The sequence below is a fragment of the Alligator mississippiensis genome, chromosome 2 (genome assembly GCF_030867095.1).
Source record: "Alligator mississippiensis isolate rAllMis1 chromosome 2, rAllMis1, whole genome shotgun sequence".
Taxonomy (NCBI): Eukaryota; Metazoa; Chordata; order Crocodylia; family Alligatoridae; genus Alligator; species Alligator mississippiensis.
In genome coordinates this window covers 244362256-244384224 of record NC_081825.1, presented here as the reverse complement: position 1 = coordinate 244384224, position 21969 = coordinate 244362256, and the positions used below count along the sequence as shown (strand labels likewise).

The 21969-nt window shown below is 45.0% G+C and overlaps 1 protein-coding gene and 1 long non-coding RNA gene across 2 annotated transcripts in view; one reads left to right on the top strand and one right to left on the bottom strand.

Annotated features, from left to right (window-relative positions):
- The window catches only part of LOC109285458 (uncharacterized), a 49990-nt gene extending 29230 nt beyond the window's left edge, over positions 1-20760 (top strand). Inside the window, exon 3 of the long non-coding RNA XR_002093207.2 lies at positions 19139-20760. This is a non-coding gene — a long non-coding RNA (uncharacterized LOC109285458). The remainder of the gene's footprint in view (positions 1-19138) is intronic.
- Positions 1630-3947, bottom strand: LOC109285457 (formin-1-like). The gene has a single exon (XM_019496561.2). The coding sequence runs from the start codon at positions 3826-3828 to the stop codon at positions 1861-1863; it is 1968 nt and encodes a 655-aa protein (XP_019352106.1). The 5' UTR covers positions 3829-3947; the 3' UTR covers positions 1630-1860.
- Positions 20761-21969: the final 1209 nt, after the last annotated feature.

The following is a 21969-nucleotide window of genomic DNA, read 5'->3' as shown; positions in this document are numbered from 1 at the left end:
TCAGGTTAACCCAGCCTGATGTGCCATTTTAAGGCAGTTTAAGCCCTGTGAACACTTTCATGCTCAGCCATTTAGATTGCCCCAAGCTCAGGACAATCTAAATCTAATTCTTGTACATACCCTTAGTGACCAGCTGTGAAAAGTCTGATTTAAGGGACTTAACAAGCATCACACAAGAAATCTGGGTGTGATCCCTGTGGCTTCTCTTAAGCACAGTGGAGACAGAGATCTCAAGAGTGGCTGCAGAAAATTCTCCTGAAACAATTTCAGCACCACTGTTCTGGAATTGGCAAGCCCAAAAAAGGAATGCAAGAAAAGGATGTGCTTGAAAGCAGGTGTCTCAGCAGTGCCAAGGATATGACACAGACCATATCATTTGTGGCAGAGAAAATGATCATGTCCCATTCTCTAGTACAGCTTTCAATTGCTAGAAGTTCAGAAGAGCACACCAGTATATATGCTTTCACCCCTCCTGTTCAACAGAAGCCACAAGCTACTTCTACTCTTCATTAAAATAGAAGGCTCTTTATAATGAAGATCCTATAATGCAACACAATAAGAGAGCCATTGGTCCCAGCAAGAATAGGGAAAGTGCTAGGCAAAATATGCCGAGATGACTTGAGCAAATGGACCATGCCCCGTGCTACACATGAAGGCAGAAAAAAAAAATCAGTAATTCATGCCTATATGATCTGAGGGATAATCCTTTGTGACCCCAAATGTGGTGTTCAATTTGACCGTCAGCACGTGAGCAAGACCCACCAACCAGTCACGGTAAAGTACCTCAGTGCTTCCAGAAGCCCTGCCCAATCTCCCACACTTCAGAGGAAGGCAAAAAAAGAAAACAGAAACAAAGAAAAAACCACAAAAGCATGTCTTCATGGTCCAATCTATGCAGTTTAGAGAACGCTGCGTAGATTGAATCGATTCTGCCTTGGGCTTTTTGACTATCTGTATTTAGCTGGTGTGCACAGACAGGTGGAGTCTTATATCCAGTTGAAGTGTGTGAGCACCTCCAACCAATGATTGGGCAAAAAACATTTATTTAACCAGTCCTTGTAAATTTAACTTTTTAGAGCCACAATTCTTTAATCTTAGTCACAGCCAGCTTCCATCAGAACTAAACTATGCCAGCATTCCTGTCTACCCGGAAAAAATAAAAGGAGAAATAAAGGACCTTTCTGTGCCAGCTCACAAGATACACAGATCACTGTGCCAGAAAACAGCACATACAAAAATAGTATAATATGATTCTCACTTACAAGATTTCGAAAATGAAAGCATTTTGTTATTATAGTGTTTACTTGAATGTACCATATTTAAATGTGTTAAAATGCTAGAATCCTGAAAATTAATTTAGTCAAACAAGTCAGTTAGAACTAGTACAAAGTACTTTGGATGATAAAACACATTATGTCAGTTTGACATAAAGCCATGGAACACAAAGGGAAATTAGCAAGTACATATTTTTACTTGATGTAGAAAATATGCACCTAGTTACCACAAGTTAATTATGCAGTATTTATGAATTTCCTAATAAATGGTAAACCATGCTTAGGTAATGCTAAAAGAAAATAATTTTAACCATTATTTTTGTCCTAGATGAACAGGTACTTGGTAGCAATAATACCAAAGCCAAACAAAGCAAAGCACTTTATTAAAAAGAAATGTTGTTAACCTAACTGCTAATATAAAAGTCCAATACATTTTTAGTTTTTCTAATCAAAACCTTTAGTAGTAATAAACTTACTTCCTTTACAAATGCACTATTCAAACACTAGGAAGTAGGTACTATTCAAAAAGACAAACAACAAGCTAAACCAGAATAAAAATTCTATATCTGTATTTCTATGGGGGCTCTTAATGCCAAAAACAAGACAAACCTGGGCTTAGCTGTTGCTGTGTCTGTGTAGTTAGTGTTCCCAGTATACTGCACTTTTCAAAATGCTCTCCAGTTCCACTCAGGTGTAGGCTGGGTTGTCTTATAGAAAATCCTGATTCTCCAGATTCAGGAAACTTCAGATGGAACTGCGATTCCAAATTCCTAGCAAAGGAGAAGTCCATGGCATTGTGTCTCCCACCGCAATAATCACTGAACACTGATTCCTCCTCAGCATTCTGTGTAGGCAGTGGAAGAATCCGATGGTGAAGTTGTGGGCTAGACAATCTTGAAGATACAGGAGAAGGAATAGGTGACATTTGTTTTTGTGTGTTAGATAATGGATGTAAATTAAGAATATTACTCACTGCTGCTAAAGAGAGTGAAAGCTGCCTTTTCTCTTCCGGTTTGAGATTGGTATTTGTCTGAGAAATATTAGGACTTATATTTATTGGCAGATTTAAAAACAAACGTTTGCTACTCTCCTGAGTTACCAGAGGTCTTTGGTCATGCATTGAGCCTGGTAGTTTTCTGTCTGCTCTTGTAATTTCTTGCAGTTTCCTCCATTCTGCAGCTTCATCTAAACTGTCACTCTGTCTAACTTTCAGAACGGTTTTATTGACTGCTCCCGTAAGGTTGCATGACTCATCAGTAATGTGTGCTTTCTTTCCTTCGTGCTGCAACACAGAGCCACCTTGCTCCTTTTCTGGCATCGTAGTGTTTTTGGAGTCCACAGCAGCGTCATCTACAGTAAATATATCACCTTTGGGAATAAATTCATTGTGCACTGTGGTAAGAATAGGAGTACCAGTCTCCTTATTTCCTTGAAACTCAGGGTAAGAAATGTTCTCAGATGCTTCGTAAGTCTGTACAACTTTCTGCACACAAGCTTTTAAATCTTGTACTTTAGCAACAACCCTGGCTGCAAGTTTCTTATTGGAGGTTTGCTCAGCATACTTACAGTTATTCAGGTTACCAGCCACTGCAGTCTTATTTAAAGCCTCAAATCTATTAAAGAAGTTGTCTTGCTGAAAATTGAGCAAAGGGCTGCTGTGTTGTACCTTCACAGATTTAAGATTTCCTTCTGCATCATTCAATAGACTACTAGTGGGGTACGTAATACAGCTTCCAAACACCTCATTGTCATATTCAGACAGAGAATCAGAAAGGTCTGCATCTGATTCCACAGGCCCACCTATCTTAAGAAAATACCCCGCTTCTCTCCATTTTTCTGGTTGAACTTGTGTGTCCAGTGGTAAATCATCCTTGGTTTCTGCTGCCTGCCAATTAGAAATGGAAAAGGAACTGGGAGAGCTGCCAGGAGGTAACCTGTTGGAAAGTATCCTGTTATTTCCCAACTGAATTTCTTTCCTATTTAACACAGAAGAAGGCTCCAAGTCATCTTCATGAACCTTTTCCCTCCCTTTCTTGTATAAAAACTCCTCCATGTTCTCTTTCCTTTTGCTAAATTTGCTTGTCTTTTTGTTTTTCAAGCTGGCTTCCTTGTCCATCGATGCCAGAAAGGACTCTTGGTGATTTTTAAAGTCCATGTTATCCTCATTATGCAATGCCATGACTCCTGAAACATCCTGAAGCTTCCCATCCTGATTTCCCATTTTAACCCCCAAAATATTGCGTGAATTTAGGAGGTTAGCTACCAGTCTCTCCTTTTCAGCAGTCAATTTATACAGCTCAGTCAGAATGTCTCTAGTGGTAGTTTGTTTGAAAAAAATATCTCCAATATTTTCAGAAGGTTGCTCTCTCAGTTTTGCTGTCTGGGATCCTTCCCTTACTTGACAGCAGTTATGGAAACGTTTACGGGATCTGTCTAGAGTTACACAGCCCTTGTATGTAAATCCTCTAACTTTCCCCTCGGGGAGATAGAAGCTGACATAGCAGAGTTCCATAATGGGGCTGTACAATTGGAGGATAGTATGAGTGCCTTCCATTATGCTCAACTAATTATTCATGCATTTAAATTATGTGGTCAGTGTTTCAAGGTTTGCGTGACACAGCATGTGATGCAGGGAATGTACAGAAGGCATCTGATTAATCTTCTACAGTACTGTTGCCTGTTAAAGGAAAAAGAAAGAAGCATGTCAAACTTGATTAAGGCAATTTTGATAACAAACCACAAATTACAAAGCATCACAATTTTCCCACACTATATATTTATGCCAGTTTTTGCCTTAAAAATAAAATAAAAAACAATACACACCACCATCCCTCACAGTTATTCTTATAACATATTTACTCCCAGGTGCTCTTGGTACATTCACTTCCACATTAGGAATTAGCTCTACAGCTTACCTTCCAAAACACATTTACTCTTCAATTTTGCTGCTGTATTTTCTCATTGTTAAATGGTGTTGCACTCCAATAGATTATACATTAAGACACAGGAAGATGCACACTGCTTCTATAGAAATGTGAGCTGCTATTTTCACTTACACAGCACTACCAGAAAGACAACCCTTAAATCCTCAATATTCCATAGCTTTCATTGATACCTGTTTCAGATAAAACCCCCAAATCATCTCTAAACAACTGAAAAAAGATTGGGCATCAAATTTTATCTTTATTTACACCCATGCAGTCCTGAGGAGATCATTAACATCTAAAATGAAGGGAAAGAATTGGATCCATTTATTTGATTGGACATCTAAACCAGCAACAAAGTTCATTGGATAGTATTTACTCATCTGGGGATTTCAAAGTTGGAGAAAAACTCTTTGATCTCACAGCTGTTGATTGAGTAGGTGTGCGATTATGCTCCTATACTTCCCCTCCCCAGAGCATCCAGGTTTTACTTGTGGCAGAGCTAGATATGTCTGCATTTGTTTTATATTGCCCAGCGAAGCTGGATGTCACTCCATGGGTGCTTACTAGTTTTGTAAACTGGACTGACTTCTTACAAACATTGATGTCAGGCAGAAGGAGCCAGGGAGAAACACTTGTAAAAATCAGGGGGGAAAAGTTCTACAAGTCTCCAGAAAAGAAACCAGAGTTGAGGAACAATTCTAACTGCATGAAAAACTGTGCATACGTTACAGGTTTTTCTCCCTTTTAAAAGAAGCGAGAATTGCAGCTTGCAAATGCCAAAGCAGAGTTTGTCAAATGATTCCTGCAAAATACACCAATTCCTGAGGAATCTTCACTATTTCTCAATGCATACTTTTTACCTTGCTGTTATGTGTTTGGGGTCCAGTTAAAATATTTGTACACCTTTCAGATGTGACCCTCTTGCTACTGTAGCTTTGTGACAACCTCTCCGTGGTGCTTATCTTCAAATCCCGTATTGGTATGCATGGGCAAAGGAGTGAAAAACTCTTTTGTATTTGTTTGACTGTGATAATATGTTTTAACAGCTTTTAACAGTTTGAATATAAGAAGTTAGGGAAGTCAGACTTGCGTGCATTGGCCCTGACTTCTAAAATTGTAAAGTTCATAAGGGGGCTGATACTGTAAGAGAAAGTTTGGTAAATGTTGCTGAGGGATCAGTGCTCACCGTGACTTATGTGGAAGTCTAAGGTGAAGGGACCCTTCAATTCAGAAATCACAAGGGGATATTTCAGGTTGGAGCTCTCCATAGGGAATGGAGAGCATATGTGGAGGTAGTGGGCTGCATGAAAATGGCACTGAGTAAACTCCAGACATACTACTAGAAATCGGTAGCAGAAGATGGAGAAGACACAACCAAAGTCACTTGGCACAGAGATATGTGGCACAGGACCTTCCACCCCTCCCCCCCGAGTGGAGAGGGGGGTGAAGTCAGCGAAGAAGGGGAAGGGACAAGCAGAACAGAAGACAGCAACAGCAGCAGTGGGTCCTCCAGTGGGAGCTGGAGCGACACCAATGGAGAGGATACTTAAACTGAGTATGTGACCCCAAAAGCAGGGCGGGATGGAAAGGAAGTGTGGCCTGGTTCAAGGGACCAGGATGGACTTAGTTGTTTTGTGTGTATTGCGTGTGATGCAGATATTGTAACGGGTTCGGGTGGCAAGCGGGCCTTTATATGAGTGCGTGGGTGTGTTTTTTGTAACAGGGGAAGGTTTTTCCTTTTGTGGTGTGATATGAATAGTGTAGATATATATAACTTTATATATATATAGACATATATTTTTACAAAAAAAAAAAATTCACCATCCAGCCATAAAGAGGTAAGTATTGGTGATGTGCAAATCCCTTTAGTGGTATCAGTCTGAACCTATTACTCTCTTGGTTCTGAAAAGCTGAATTCTTTAGGGTACTATCAGGTCAGGTAGAAGCCTGTACCTGCTGGATTCTGAAAGAGCTGAGACTGTGGAGGTTGCTCAAGCTCTTAAAGAATTAGGTTCCTTCTGCAATCAAAAGAGGAACAGTGCCCCCCAGCAACAGCGAGGGGTAGCAATAGCAGTGGTAGAGCAGTGCCCCTGATGGTCACGGTGAGCAGTGAAGCAGCCTCCCCAGTGGTGGTGAGCAGTGGCAGAGCAGTGTCCCCCAGTGATGGTGGGTTACAGTGGAACCAGCATCCCCAAGTGGTGGTGAGCAGTAGCTGAGCAAGCTCCCCAGTGGTAGGGAGGAACAACAGCAACCAAGGAGCAGTGCCCTCCAGCAGCTGTGAGAAGCAATGATAGCAGCCAAGGAGAAGCAGTCCCCAGCAGTAGTGAGGAGCAGTACAGCAGCAGTGAAGCAGCACTCTGTAGTGGTGGTGAGGCAAGGGAAACCTTGGGCTAGTAGCTACATTGGCTTTATGGACTACATTGGTCACCATGTGTGGGACTAGGAGAAAATGCTGATCATATTGACTGTGCTGAATTGTTAGTAATAGGCTGAGGTGGGCTACTGATTATTAATGATTTTCTAAATCTGTTTGTCATCCCACTTCCCCTTTCCCCACATCAACAAACCCTGTTATAGTTTAATATTGCTTGTGAATGCGTAATTTTGTTCACATTGCAACACCCAGGCAGAAATTATTTTCCCAGGTTTCTGTGCAGGGACTCAAGCCAAGATAATCAATTTGTATAAGATTCCTAAGTTGAACTTGGCCTTTGTTACTGACAGCCTGGCAGAAGGGTTACACAAAAATAATTTAATCTTTTTACTTTGAAAATTATAAAGAATGTAAACTTCTATATTGTTCTGTTGTGTGGAATTTTGTGTCTCTTCCTGGGGTGCCACATCAAACCAAAGGTCTATGTCAGGGGCAGGCAATTATTTTGGGTGGAGGGTCACTTACTGAGTTTTGGCAAGCCATCGAGGGCCACATGACAGGCAGCCCCGGGCAGATAAATATTAATTTTCTAAATTTTTTAGGGGCCCCATGGCCCAGTTAGAATGGCCTGGCGGGCAGCATTTTGCCTACCCCTGTTCTATGTGCTCTACTATTCTGTCTCCCACAGAAGCCAGATCATTCAGGAAAAAGGACAACGCTATAACAAGTGGTTTCATAATTATGTGTCATAAGTTGCAAGCCTGCTTTATTCTAAATTTCTTACCTTACTAGCAAAAGTGATTGGATTTTTGGCAATTTTTGTTTTGTAAAGGATTACGTGCACAGGCAATACTCTTTCATAATCCCCGAATTGTGCTCTTGTTTCAGAGGGCTCCCCTTTTGAATTTCTGGTAAGGTATTAATACAAATTTTAATTCTGAAAAGGTATGTTCACAAGGAAAGGACCTCTCTCTCAGAGCAATAGCGATATTCCATTCTATACAAAGCAGAAGAAAGGGAACCAGACTACAAGCAATTTATAAGTATCTGTACAATTTGTCTGAATATAGGAAACATGCTGGAACAGCAGTCATTAAGGAGAAAAAAGACAGTATGGAGGAGAAAAGGAGAAAAAAGACAGTATGGAGGAGAAAAAGAGTGTTTGAATTTTCCACAAGTGCAAGCAACATCATTTGCAAGTTTATATTTTGTACTTTGGAGGAGTACTTTGATAAAGAGACACTTTGGAAAGTGAAAGAATGTCCTTGCTAAAAGACGTTTTAATATTGTTTCCCTCATTTATTTACTAGTATGTTAATAAATTGTTATAGCCTCAATAGCACAATTCTGACATTAACCAGATTTCAGGATATTTATACAAGGCCTATTTTTGCTACTTAAATTATTAAAATGAGGGATCTAAATGTCAGCAAAAATACATTACAAGAGGTTTTTTTCTAACTGCATTTTTAGACAAATTTGTTCAAGAAGTTGAGCATATGTTTGATAAAAGAATGTGGGTCATTATTTAGATGAAAATAGTTTTGTTACACTTACTAGAGGAGTTAACATATTTTATAAATACAAGCATCCCTCTGAGATGGGTGAGGTTACATTTATTTTCATGTGAGAAAACCAAGATTTAAAGTAACAGAATATCAGACTAGAAACACCAAAGAGGAGACAGGATTTCCAGAGTAGGTCCAAAGCCTGCGCTCCTCAATCCTTACTAAATACTGGCCCCATTCTGGTGTTAAGGACTCTACAAGTGATAAACTTGCTACGGTTTAAGGTAGATTTCACAATTTGATTTTACATAGAAATTCAGCAATTCCTGAGAAACCTCTACTATTTCTTGATATACAATTGTTACCATGCAATTATGTGATAGTCTAGTTAAAAAATGTGTACAGCTTCCAAGATTTTGTCTTGGATTTTATAAATGAACACTGAGTAGCCCAAGGTAGTACATTCCATGCACTGAGATAATCTTTACTTCTCGGAAAATCTGCTGACGGCTATTTTTCCCTGGGGAAAAGAAGGCCAGGTTGCATGGTTTTATTTGATACAATTTGCAATAAGGACTTGTTTAATTAACCTGTCCTAGTTTCCTATTTCTTCCTTTGTTATTTTGAATCGGGGGCATCCAACTCATTTGGCCCCGTGGAGCAGATTAGGACAATGGACTTGTAGCCCAGACAATCTACCTCTGGTGTCAAAGTGAAGGCTGGTTAGTGCAGCTACTGGATCTGTTCCACTGGCATGGCTGAGGAACCCTGAAGATGAATGCAGCTGCCACTCCCCAGCTTTTTCCCCTGCCACCAATTTCATTTGCCAACACTGAGCAAAATCCCTAAATTTAGCAGTGGGAAAGGTGGGGTGGGGTGGGGAGAAGGGGCAAGCAGTAGTGTCATTCACTCCCTGGATTCTAGGGCCATGCTGACAAGCCCAGTGGGTCACAATTTAACCACCCACAGGCTGGTTGGCTGGCTGCAAGGTGGTCAGGCCTGTTTTAAATAAAGTTGATCAGATTAGAGTGTCTACCTTTTATCTACTCATGTATTTTATTGGTTCCTTAGATTGGAAACATTTCTCCCATTAGTATCAGCAAGTTTGATTTTCCTTGTGAAGTTTCCTGTGGAGACTATAGCCTGCACTCAGAATTCCCTTGAGGGAGTTGTACTACAACATGTTTCATAGATTTCATAGACATTAGGGCTGGAAGGGACCTTGGAAGATCATCGAGTCCAGCCCCCCGCCCAAAGGGCAGGACGTCAGCTGGGGTCATAGGATCCCAGCAAGATAAGCATCCAGTTTCATCTTGAAGGTGTTCAATGAAGGCGCTTGAACAACCTCCGGCAGCAGACTGTTCCAGACCTTGGGGGCTCGGACAGTAAAGAAATTCTTCCTTATGTCCAGCCTGAAACGGTCTTGTAGTAGTTTGTGACCATTCGTCCTCGTCATCCCTTGGGGCGCTCTGGTGAACAAACGTTCCCCTAGATGCTGGTGATCACCCCTGATAAACTTGTAGGTGGCCATCAGATCACCCCTGAGCCTGCGCTTTTCCAGGCTAAAGAGCCCCAGGGCTCTCAGCCTGTCATCGTAGGGTCTGCTTCCCTGACCTCTGATCATGCGCGTGGCTCTTCTCTGGACTCTCTCAAGCTTCTCCACATCCTTTTTGAATTGTGGAGCCCAAAACTGGACGCAGTACTCCAGCTGCGGCCTCACTAAGGCCGAGTACAGGGGGAGAATGACGTCCCGGGATTTGCTTGAGAAGCATCTATGGATGCAAACCAGCGTTTTGGTCGCTTTACTAGCCGCAGCATCGCATTGCAGGCTCATGTTCATCTTGTGGTCAATGATGACCCCCAAGTCTCTTTCTTCCATAGTGCTAACCAACATAGCACTGCCGAGCCTATAAGGATGCTGCGGGTTTTTCTTCCCAAGGTGGAGAACCTTGCATTTATCGGCGTTGAACACCATCAGATTCTCATCCGCCCACTTGCTGAGCCTGTCCAGGTCAGCCTGGATCACCCGCCTGTCTTCTGGCGTGGATGCTTTGCCCCAAAGTTCGGTGTCATCGGCGAACTTGGCCAGTCCGCTTCTGACTCCAGTGTCCACATCGTTAATGAAGATGTTGAACAGTATGGGTCCAAGGACAGAGCCCTGGGGGACCCCACTGGTCACAGGACACCACGATGAGTGACTTCCATCAATTACTACCCTCTGGGTCCGACCCTGGAGCCAATTTTCCAGCCAGTGGATCGTGGGGGACCCAAGGCGACAATTGGCCAGTTTCTCCAAGAGACGATCATGGGACACCAGATCGAAGGCTTTTTTGAAGTCAAGATATATGACATCAATCTCATCTCCCTTGTCCAGGTGATAGGTCACCTGGTCGTAGAAGGAAATGAGATTGGTCAAGCAAGACCTACCCACAACAAACCCGTGCTGGCTATCCCTTAAGATGTTGGCGTCGGCCAGTCCCTTAAGGATGGCCTCCTTAATAAACTTTTCTAAGATCTTCCCCAGGATAGAAGTCAGGCTGATGGGCCTATAGTTAGCCGGATCCACTTTCCTCCCTTTCTTGAAGATAGGCACCACGTTGGACTTCTTCCAGTCTTCGGGCACTACACCAGAGCGCCAAGAGTTTTCAAAGATCCGTGCTAGAGGCTGGGCTATGATGCTCGCCAGCTCCTTGAGTACCCTGGGGTGAAGATTGTTAGGGCCGGCTGACTTGAAGGTATCCAGCTTCTCAAGATGTTCCTTCACAAAGTCAGCATTAATGGAGGGCAGGGGATCACTCTCACCCGGACTTCCCGGCCCTGTAGCAGGCACGGGCGTCCCATGGGGCTGATGAAAGACCGACGCAAAGTACCTATTTAATAGGTTGGCTTTTTCCTGGGCGTCAGTTGTCAGTTGCCCCATCTGGTTCAGCAGGGGTCCAACGTTGCCCCTGCTTTTCCTCCAGCTCCCCACATATCTGAAAAAGGACTTTTTATTGTCCTTGATGCTCAAAGCTAGCTGGAGTTCAGTTGCAGCCTTGGCTTTCCTGGTCTGCTCCCTACAGGACCGGACCAGTGCAGAATAATCCTCCTTGGAGGTGACTCCCATCCTCCATCCTTTGTAGGCCTTTCTTTTTAGCCTCAGGAGGTCTGCTAGGTCCCTGGAGAGCCAGGGGGGCTGCTGTGCCCTCTTGCTGCCTTTCCTCCGAGATGGAATAGACTTAGTTTGTGCATTGAGGATCGCTCCCTTGAGGAGCAACCACTCTTCTTGAACTCCCCTCTCCCTGCGGTCACAGTCCCTTAGGGCCTCACTGACAAGCCTCCTGAGCTTGTCAAAGTCGGCTTTCCTGAAGTCAAGGACTTGCGTGTTGCTGACCGACTTGCCAGCTTTTTGGCGGATGGTGAAGGTGATTAGCTCGTGGTCGCTGTCACCCAGCTTCCCATCAATCACTAGGTCGCCGACCAGGTCCTCCCCAGTAGCCAGCACCAGGTCGAGCAGCGCTTTGCCTCTCGTTGGCCCATAGACTTCTTGAGTCAGGTAGAGGTCATCCACGCACAAGAGGAAGCTCTGCGACCGCTCAGATTTTGCTGAGCGATCCTCCCACGAGATGTCTGGGTAATTGAAGTCACCCATGACAACCATGGTCCTGGAGCAAGCTGCCTCAGCCAGTTCCTGGGCAAACTCCTGGTCTAGCTCAGGACTTTGGGTGGGAGGTCTGTAATAGACTCCCACCATTGTGTCCCCTGTGCCGTGTTCCCCACGGATTTTAACCCAGAGGGTCTCCAGCCGTCCACCCTGGTCGCCAATATCGGCTTGCAGGGACGCGTAGCTTTCCTTAACATAGAGAGCTACACCCCCGCCCCTTTTCTCTACACGATCCCTCCTGTACAGGGTATAGCCATCTATCCCTGTGGTCCAGTCATGGGTGGAGTCCCACCAGGTCTCCGTGATCCCTATGACATCGTAATTGTTTGCACTGAGCAGGAGGATGAGCTCCTCCTGCTTATTCCCCAAGCTCCTGGCATTTGTGTACAGGCAGGCAAGCGCCCCCTGGGGGGCTCCTTCCTTGCCCACAGATTTTACCAGGGCTGGGGCTGGGGCGGGCTCCCTTGAGTGCCATGATCCGCTGGCTTTGCAAGATTTGCTCAGCGGGCCAGGAGTGGCGGTCGTGCCCCCGTCCCCCAGCGGGCTTAGTTTAAAGCCCGGTGGAGCAGGTCAGCCAGTCTGGCTGAGAAGAGCCTCCTCCCTAGGGGAGAGAGGTGGAGACCATCTCTTCCCAGCAGCTCGCTGCCTCTCTCGCCAAAGAGCGGGCTGTGGTCATGAAAGCCAAAGCCTTCCTGACGACACCAGCGCCGCAGTCTTTGGTTGACCACATAGATCCTCCTGTCCCTTCTCAGCCCATAGCCTGAGACTGGGAGGATCGACGAGAACACCACCTGTGCCCCCAGACCCTTAAGCCCCGCTCCCAAATCCCTGTAGCGCCTCATGACCTGGCTGGGAGTGCTCCGAGCCGTGTCATTGGTGCCCACATGAATAAGGAGCATGGGATAGCGGTCTGTGGGTTTGAGGAGCTTGGGGAATCCTCTCCGCAATGTCCCGGATGCGGGCCCCTGGGAAGCAGCAGACTTGCCGGGCTAAGGGGTCAGGGTGGCAGATTGGCCCCTCCGTCCCCCTCAGGAGGGAGTTTCCCACAACAAACACCTTACGTTTTGTCTTGGGGAGAGCAGGGGCGGGAGTTGCAGTTGGGCCCATGTTGCCTGTGGGGGCCGGCAACTCAGCAGGCTCTGCTGGGGCAGCAAGAGGTGCATACCTGTTGCTCAGTTGTGGCGGGGGTGGGGCCTTGGTGTGGCGGGCCTTAGGGCCCTTGACCACCTTGGTCCATGCCCCTGGCTGGACACAGCAGGAGGTCCCAGAGTCCTCCTCTGGCCTGGAGGGAGACTGTGATCTACCCTCTGCCTCCCGGGGGAGAAGGGCCTGGCAGTAGGAGTCTATCTCCTGCTAGCAGTCCCTGATGGCACGCAGTCTGTGGACTGTGGCCTGGAGCTCCTCCAGCTGGCGTGCCAGAGACCCCAAAAGGGAGCAGACCCCGCAAGGGGAGGTCGCCATGCTCCCAGGTCCCAGAGCCTGAAAAAGGGACAGGCAGCCCCCGCAGCTGAGAGCCAGGGGCTCCGTCTGCGTGGAGCCCAGAACCAGGGGCTCCGTCTGGGTGGCCATCTCTGAGGTGCCGGGGGAGGGGGCCGTGGAGCCCGAGGGGACCCTCGGGGTGCGGCGCGTGCCCATCCGTGTCATGCCTCTGGTAGGCTGGCTACAGGTGGGACTTTCTACCCTGGGGGGTGCGCAGGCAGGGTCCGGCGCCCACCCGCACGCCCTCCCGCGCGAACTCCGCGCTAACTCACGGAGTTCTTTGTCAGAGAAACATAAAATGGAAGACACGATGGAAAGCTAAGAAAATATCTGCTCTAAATACATTAGTACAAGTCAGCCTGTGTTAGACTTAATTTCATAGTCTTCCTTAAAGATAAGAGTCCTTATTATTAAATCATGAGTTTGACCAATATGTTTGCGTTTTCTTTCTTGACTGGTTAGACATGTTATTGATGAAACATGATGTACTGACTATGCGCTAATAGCACCATGAAAGCTACAGACACAGTAACTATATTATGCATCTAATTTAATATCCCCAAGTGACAGCCTTTATAACATCAATTCCACTTCAGCTTAATATTGAAGTACAGGTTGCTTTTGTTTTTCAGTCTCCTTTTCCCCATATATTATCTTACTCTTATCAGTTTCATAATATCATCCTCTTCCACACTAAAAGTTCAATATTTTTCCTGTCATCCAACCCTTCAGAATAACCAAAACAGCTCTCCTGATCTATGCTGATTTCTGGAATCGTATCTTTTTTGCTCAAAAGCTGAGGTAGAAATCAGGTACACACCTTTGCTTTGTTAATTACCAGCTCATGGAGAATTTTGAAAATAAAATGAGACCTAAAGACTTTCTTTCCACATTAAAAGCAAACACATCTACTGGGCAATTTTTATTTTATTTAATATTAATCAGCCCTATCTGTGAATCTCAGCCACTGTTACTAATACTGGTGCACTCTAGAGGACAAACTCAATTAGGTCTTCCCCTTAATTACACTAAGGTAAATAATGTTTTCCAGTGTGCGTGTATTGGGACATTAAAATCAGATTCACCCCAGACAGAATTTAAGCTATACATTCCAATGGGAAAGTTTTCTATCCTACTGTGCAATCAAGATCACCCAAGGCAATTGTTAAAATTCTGACAGTGTCAGAGAACCTCCTAAACCGTCAAAGTTTAGGAGTCCTTGTTACTACTGAAAAAGCAGATATTCTACATCATTTTTTCTGTACACTGAGTGGAAATACATGGTGGTAGTCTACAATGAATGGAAGTATTCCTGATATTTGGTTAATGGTCTTACAACACATTCTTCACTTAGGGAAGCTGTATGCTCCCTGTCCACTCCTTGATGGTATCTATGAGTCAGAATAGCGTTCTGTCCCTGCCCTTAGAGTCAATGGAGTTTACTGCTTCTCTCCTAGTTGGATGATAAAAGTAGTAAAAGCATCAAAATTGCACTCTGATATGTGCAGCATTATATCTATTGGATAATTTGCACTTGAGATATATTACAGAAAGATTCATCTGCCATTTTCATGATCTAGCAAATAAAAATACTGAAAGGCATGTTTATATATTAGGATGATCATCTATAAGATAAATGTATTAAGCAAGACACTATATGCATAGACTTAAGAGCCTACAAAGCACTCTAAAAAACCTGAGACAGATCTTAGATCAGTGGTGCCTAAACTTTTTGCCCCATTGGCCAGAGGGACAAGGCTGTTCATGGTGGGTTCAATTCTGCACACAGGGGTGACATGGCAGGGGCCTGATCTAGTCTGGGGTGGAGGGTGGTGTGCGCTGTCCAATCCCAATCTGGCTGCCGGGGTGGGGGGTGGGGAGGGGTGCACGGAGGACAGGGAGTGTCTCGGTTCTGATCTGGATGTGTGGTGGGAGGGTGGGGGGTGGTGCAGCCTTGATCCTAGGTATGGGGTGGGGGGGGGGCATTAGAGAAGTGCCCAGCCCTGATTGTGATACATGGGGACAGGGCAGGGTATAACAGACCTAATTCAGATACACAGGGCAGGGAGCAGCCCTCCCCAATTGGTGTGGGGTGGGGTTGAGGGTGGTGCCCAGGCCTGATACCATTGAATGGCAGTGGCCAAGGCAAAACTGCTCCCATTGCTCCCCCTTCAACAAATTTCCTGACCCATGGGAATCCCTGCAGGCCAGATGCTATGTGTGGTACAGCCAGGACAAAGAGCCCCATCAGCTGCAGGACTCTCAGCCTCAGCAGCCATGGGGTGCTGCTTTAGTCTCCCAGCCACCAGGGTGCATGGAGTGCCCTGAGGCTGGAAGACTGCAATGGCTGGGAGAGCACAGCACCTATAAGAGATTTCCCAGCTACTGGAGCATCCCCACGCCCAAACAGGTGGGAGACTGCATTGGCTGTGATTTCCCAGAGGTGGATAGTGATCCCCAGAGGCCAGGAAATCACAGCAGCTAGAAAGTTATTACATATTTTTTAGCATTAACTGTATAGCTTGTTGGAACTTTTTAAGCTGCTGTAGTTAAATTTGCACATGTGGTCAATCTAAATTTATTGCACAATTAACAAGGTAATTTTGCAATAGATATAACATGTAGACAGGGTCTAAGGTATTGTCCTGCCCTGCCTTCTTTAGCATTTATGGTCAGATATATGGGTCCTTATCTATAGAGAAAAGTAAAGTACAAATCACTCCCTCAGCTAGAAGCCAGATCTCATCCTTGTCTTCACTGAGCCCAAGACAGGGGAACAGCAACTGAAGTGACAGCAAACTAGCTAAGAGAGAAATCTAGTAATAAATCACATGGGTTTCTTGACTAAGTAAAATAAAATGAAACGACAGTTGCAGATTTAGCACGTTTGGAAATGTTACATCATGGTGCTCAATTGCAAGAACAAAAGGTAGATCCGGGCATAATGACCTGGAGCAAAAAGCCAGCCTGGAAGCAGTGAGAAATGCTTGTCAGACACAGTAAGGGGACATTAGCAGAAAAGAAAGAAAGCAGTGTCACCAAATGATCTCAATGTCCTGGCAGATTAAGTAAAGGGATCCATACAGATCTTCCCTCAAATGCAATCCCTAGCTTATCTTCAAACAACAATTTTAGTAATTCAGTTGCGTTATTTTCCAACAAAGCTATCAAGTTCTTAGAAAGATTATTAATAATAGGCATACTGGGCATCTTTACATGTGCTCCAGGGGGTGGGTTGCTTTAATTAGAGAGGCTCCAAGAGCCACTCTAATTTAAGTGCCCACAGAGTCTTGTGTATTCAGTGTCCCGCACTTCAAAATGGTGGCAGCCATTTTGAAGCAGAGGGACACTGAATACATGAGATGCGGAGACTGCTGGGAGCATGCTAATTAGCACGCTTGAACAGACTCATATCAGGTCTGCTCTGGCACGCTGTAATTACAGTGCATTGGAGCAGCAACTCCAAACAACCGCTGTGATCAAACCGTGAAGACATTTTTCCTGTTATGCACTTCCTTCTCAATTTCATACTCCAGTTTCAGTTATTCTGTTTTGTAGCAACTTATATAACTCTTCCATATCCATGAGTCATCATCATCATCATTGGGAGTACCTTCCAGTACAGTCTTCCAGTAGAAAGAGAAATAATCAGTGAGTCTGGAAATGCCTGAAGAGGCCACCTGAGATCTGTTTAGACATGGCATACACCTCTAGAAAGGAGTGGATCCTGGAGATATCAGGTCATAGTTCTTTCCTTTTTGTCTGTCTTGCTTGTTTGCCTCCATAGTGAGGTGAATTTGCTCAAAATGGTTGAAGTCTTGTCATACTTTTTTGGTGCCACTAGAGACAATTCAATGCTCAAGTTTTCCAGGTACTGAGGTTAATATCACATTTCATCATATTGGCCTTCAGGGTGTCTTTGAATCCCTTCGTTTCACCTTTGATGAGTTGGGAGTATAGGACCTGTTAAGGGAGCCAGTTGTCATACATCCTTATGACATGTCCTGTTCAACGGAACTGGTGTCATATAAACATGGCTTCAATGACGGTGGTGGTTGCTTGAGCCAGGACACTAGCATTCAATCTTCTTTCCTTCTAACTGACATGTAGGATTTTTCAAATGTATTGCTGATGGTAACTTTCCAAGTCTTTCAGGTGTTTCCAATATGTTTTCCAGGTTTCATACCTATACAATAGGGTAGGGATGACAACAGATTGGTAGACCAGAAGTTTGGCTTGGGATCTGAGGTCATAATCATCAAAAACATGATTTTGGAGATGTCCAAATGTAGCAATGGCAGATTTTATTCAGTGTTGAATATCATCAATGTTTATGTTCTGGGAGAAGTGATTATCCAGATAGGGGAAATGCTCAACATTCTCCAAGCACTGCCCTCTAATTGTAAAATGTGGGGTAGCAGCTGGATTGTTTGCAGTAGGTTGGTAAAGTATCTTGGCTTTTATGAAGCTGACAGCAAGTCCAAGCATTTCATATGCTTCAAAGTAGTTGAGAGTGACCTGGAGCTCTTTATTTGAGTAGGCATATGACACAATTGTCATATGCCTACCCAAATTACACTAAAGATCATGTCGGGACCCAGGGCAGCCGGCCAGCAGCTCTCCCTGACTCCCACCTGGGCAGATAAGGGTCCAGGGCCTTATCTGCCCAGGTGGGAGTCAGGGAGAGCTGCTGGCTGGCTGCCCTGGGTCCCGACATGGCATCACGAACAGGATCAAGGGGAAATGTGATGGAGTGGGAATTAATTAAGAACTGCCCCTGGTGTAGTGGGGGGTACTGTGTAGATAACGCAGATGAATTATGGGCCCACATCGCTTATCACCAAGCGAGCAGAGCAGAGTCAGGGTGCGTCAGCGGCTACTTCTCGCTGAGAGGAGAGGAGGGAGTTGGAAAGGAGTGGGGAAGCTCCGAGTGAGACAAAGAAAAGATGATTAATGTAGTGACACTCCTACTGCATGAAAATGCAAACATAAAAACCCAGTTAGCTACAGTCAGCAAAGCTGCTGCGGAGATGGCAGCGTGCCAAAACCCTCCGTTGCCACCAGAAAATGGCACCGAGAAAAATATGAGCTGCCCGGAGGACCTGAAAAAGAAGGGCGGAGCCACAGAAGAACAGGTGGGACTCCACCCAGCAAGCCCGCCCCCTGAGATGACGTCGCTTCCAACGGCCCCACCTCCGTACCACAGGGAGGGGGCAACGAGCAAGAATCCGAACCTCCCACCAGACACAGTAACAACTACAGCTGCCGCTCACCCTGTAACAATAACCAAGCAAATAACCAACCCAGAGGGTGCAACTACCACCACTACCCTTGACGTCATCGAAGCATGCATGGAGATTTATGGAGAAGAGGATACCATCAACCTTCGCCTTCTCCTCAACCTGCTCATTACTCAGCCAGCAGAGAATCTTTTAAGTCAGCTTCCACGACTGCAAGCCCTTGTAAAGTCAGCAACTGCAAACTCAGCCATGGCCGTAAGCCATCTTACTGCATATCCAGTCGAATACCAAGGGCCAAGACATTCGCAATTCAACTCACAAAAGAAATCAAGACTGCCACCCCAGAGGACACCGGAGGAAAGAGCCATGTTTGGGTTCCTCCTAAACCACTTCACGCTTACCAAGCAACGGCTGCACGTCCTAGGAGATGCGGGACAACGACAACTGGCACATATACTAGGCTACCAACCTCGACCGATCCCGCCAACTGGTCCGGGTCCCGGAGGCACCCATGCCTAACAGTGCACTCCGGATAACACCACAGCCTGCCCCAACAAACAACTACTCAAAGGGGGCATCTATGAACTATTCCAATCACTACGACATTATGCTCGTAGATGTACAAAAGACAATTTTATTGTTTTTTAGTTTTCTTTGTTTGTTTGTCTGCTCGTTTATTTTGTCCCCTTACAGGCCCAGCGGCAACGAAGAGGCAATCTGTGACTGCCCGATCGCAAGAATCACCGAGCACCAACCTGCAGCACACCTGAGTCGACGACACAATGACCGCCTGCTCATATGTCGCAAGCAGGGTCGTCGCTCTATTCCTGCTGTTACCAACAGGTTCCTCGGCGAATGAAGCTGACTTCGAAACCTGCAACTCGATTGTGAAACTTCTGTCATTTTAGGCCAAAGACATAAGTAACGACTCATTTTATGGTTTTTCTTTTCCTGTTAATGATCTTGTACACACTTGTTTTGTTTTGTTTTGTTTTGAAGCCTGTTCGAGACTTTACACAGTGAAGCCAAGTCATAATGTTTTGAGTGAAAAGCTCTGAATTATTGAGAAAGAACAGCATTGATAGTCTGAAGGTTTGGGGGATGTCGCAGAAAGGTCGGGTGTGGACAGAAGCATTAATTGAGGGAACGTGAGGAAAGAGATGAGGGAGATGATGATGGAAGGGGGCAAGTAGTCAAGGTTCTAAAGGAACCTGTACATTCAAAGAAGAGGAAAAGGAACGATTTGGGAAGACAGGTGACAGTAGAAGAAATGAAGAAAGGCCGCTAATGACGGTATGGAAAATTGGTGTTTTCAGAGATACAATTTAACTCAAATATAATAAGCCACAATTATAGAAACCCTCCGTATAGGGGGCATTAATCTGATACCTCACTCTCAGTTACCTTAAAAAATCGAATTGGAAAAGATTGCATACAATCGAGAATAACAGTTTACTGTGTTTAAGTTAATTCAAGTGTCGGCGTCTTTGATTATCTTGTGTTTACCATTAATCATAACAGCCATTGTTATATTTGTGTGTTTTTGTTGTTGGATTTTACAGTATCTCAAAACGAAGTTAACCACGCTTTTTGCTTTTGTATACACCCGCTTGCCAAACACTAACAATGATGAACAAAATGGTCTGTATGTAAACATGATGTACTTGCTGTGCCATGGGCAAGGGGGCATGTCACAACCCAATTAAGTAGTGCCCATGTCACAAACAAGTAAAACCATTCAAAACAGTTTTTTTCTGCACTAGGTTAACTAAGGGTTAACAATAACGATAGTAACCGCGTTTTTTTTGCTGCGCATGTCAAAAAGAAATTTATAACTGCGACACTAACATGAAATAGAACTTAGCCTTCTGTGCTGCACATAAATCATTATAACTGGTCAGAGAAAACAGGGAGTAACCCTGTGAGATAACACCCTAGTGAAAACCACTAGATAATTGGCGATTCTAATTAAATTTATGATGTGGTGAAAAGCAATTGGCTATTACACAAATAAAACCCGTCTTCACTTCCATGAAGAACGGGAGACCTCTGCACACACACCTGAAAAAACCTCTGAACGTATGTGTGAGAATAACTGACAAATTGATCGCTTGTCAGTCTCCGCCGTCTCGACCTTATCAGACATAAATCAATGACCTGCTGGCCCGATTTTTTCTCCATTTATCTGCCCGACCAACGAACTCTTATGCAGACCGATCTATGACCTACGAACCTTAAGCTGTAACTAATCAAGTATCTCTGACCTCCGCTATTCACCACCTTGACGGCGTGAGTAAATAATCTTGCTTTGCAACCGATAAGCGTCTGCCTAATTACTTCTACTCCAAGCGTCACAAGTACCCGCCTGACGGCCTTCTAAGGCTCCAGACCCTTATCTGCCCGGGTGGGAGTCAGGGAGAGCTGCTGGCCAGCTGCCCTGGGTCCCGACAGATCAGTAATGGAGGTGTTGGTTATCTTGGATTTGGAATGTAACCAGTTGAAATGCAAAAGGAATTACCAGCCTTGCAATACTGATTGCTGACCCCAGATGGAAATCTGTCAGCAATGAGATGTGAAATAGCTGTGATACGAATGCAAAAAAAGTGTTGATGCAATTACACATCCTTGCTTGAATCTAGTTCAAATGGAGAAGGGTTTCCAAGTCATTGCTTATAATGGCTGCTATCATACTGTCATAAAGAAGTCTGATGATAGTAACAAATTTTGGCAGGCATCCAAGTCTCATCAGAATTTTCTGTAGGGCTTCTCTGTTGATTGAATTAAAGACCTTACTAGTCAGATTATTGAAGGCCATGTAACGATATCAGTATTGCTCGTGTCATTTCACCTGCAATTGTTTAGCAACAAAGATAATATCTATTTTACCTCTGAATTAGGTACAACACTGGGACTGATGTAGAACCTCAGCAAGGGGAGTGAATCTTTTGAGGAGAATGTGGGTGAGGATCTTCTCAGCTATGGACAGGAGTGCAGTGCCACAGTAGATGCTGAAATCTCATCTATTTCCTTTTTTATATATACAGTAAAAGTTTGTTGTCCGGCACCCATGGGGAATGGGGGGTGCTGGATAACAAAATATGCCTGAACAGGTGTCTTTGCCTGTTTGGGCCCCCGGCTCTCCCACCGTGTCTGGGGCATCGCTGCCCCTCCCGCATCGCTGCCCCTCCCGCATTGCTGCCCCTCCCGTGGGCCCCACAAGCCCAGAGAGACAGGGAGGGGAACCCCATGTAAGCTGCTGTGCCCCAGGCCATGGGGGCTCTGCGGTGCAGGCTGCTTTGCCCCGGGCTGTGGGTGCTCAGCGAAACCGGAAGTGCCACAATGGCCACTTCCAGTTCCGCTTTTCCGCTTTTTTACAAGCCAGCATGCTGGTTAATAGAGCATGCCGGCTTGTAAGGTGCCGGATAGCGCAGCTTTTACTGTAGTTATTATTCTGGCATTTCTCAAGTCATTGGGGAGATGATACTCAAATTCATGTTTCCATATTTTCAGAATAACAGCATGTA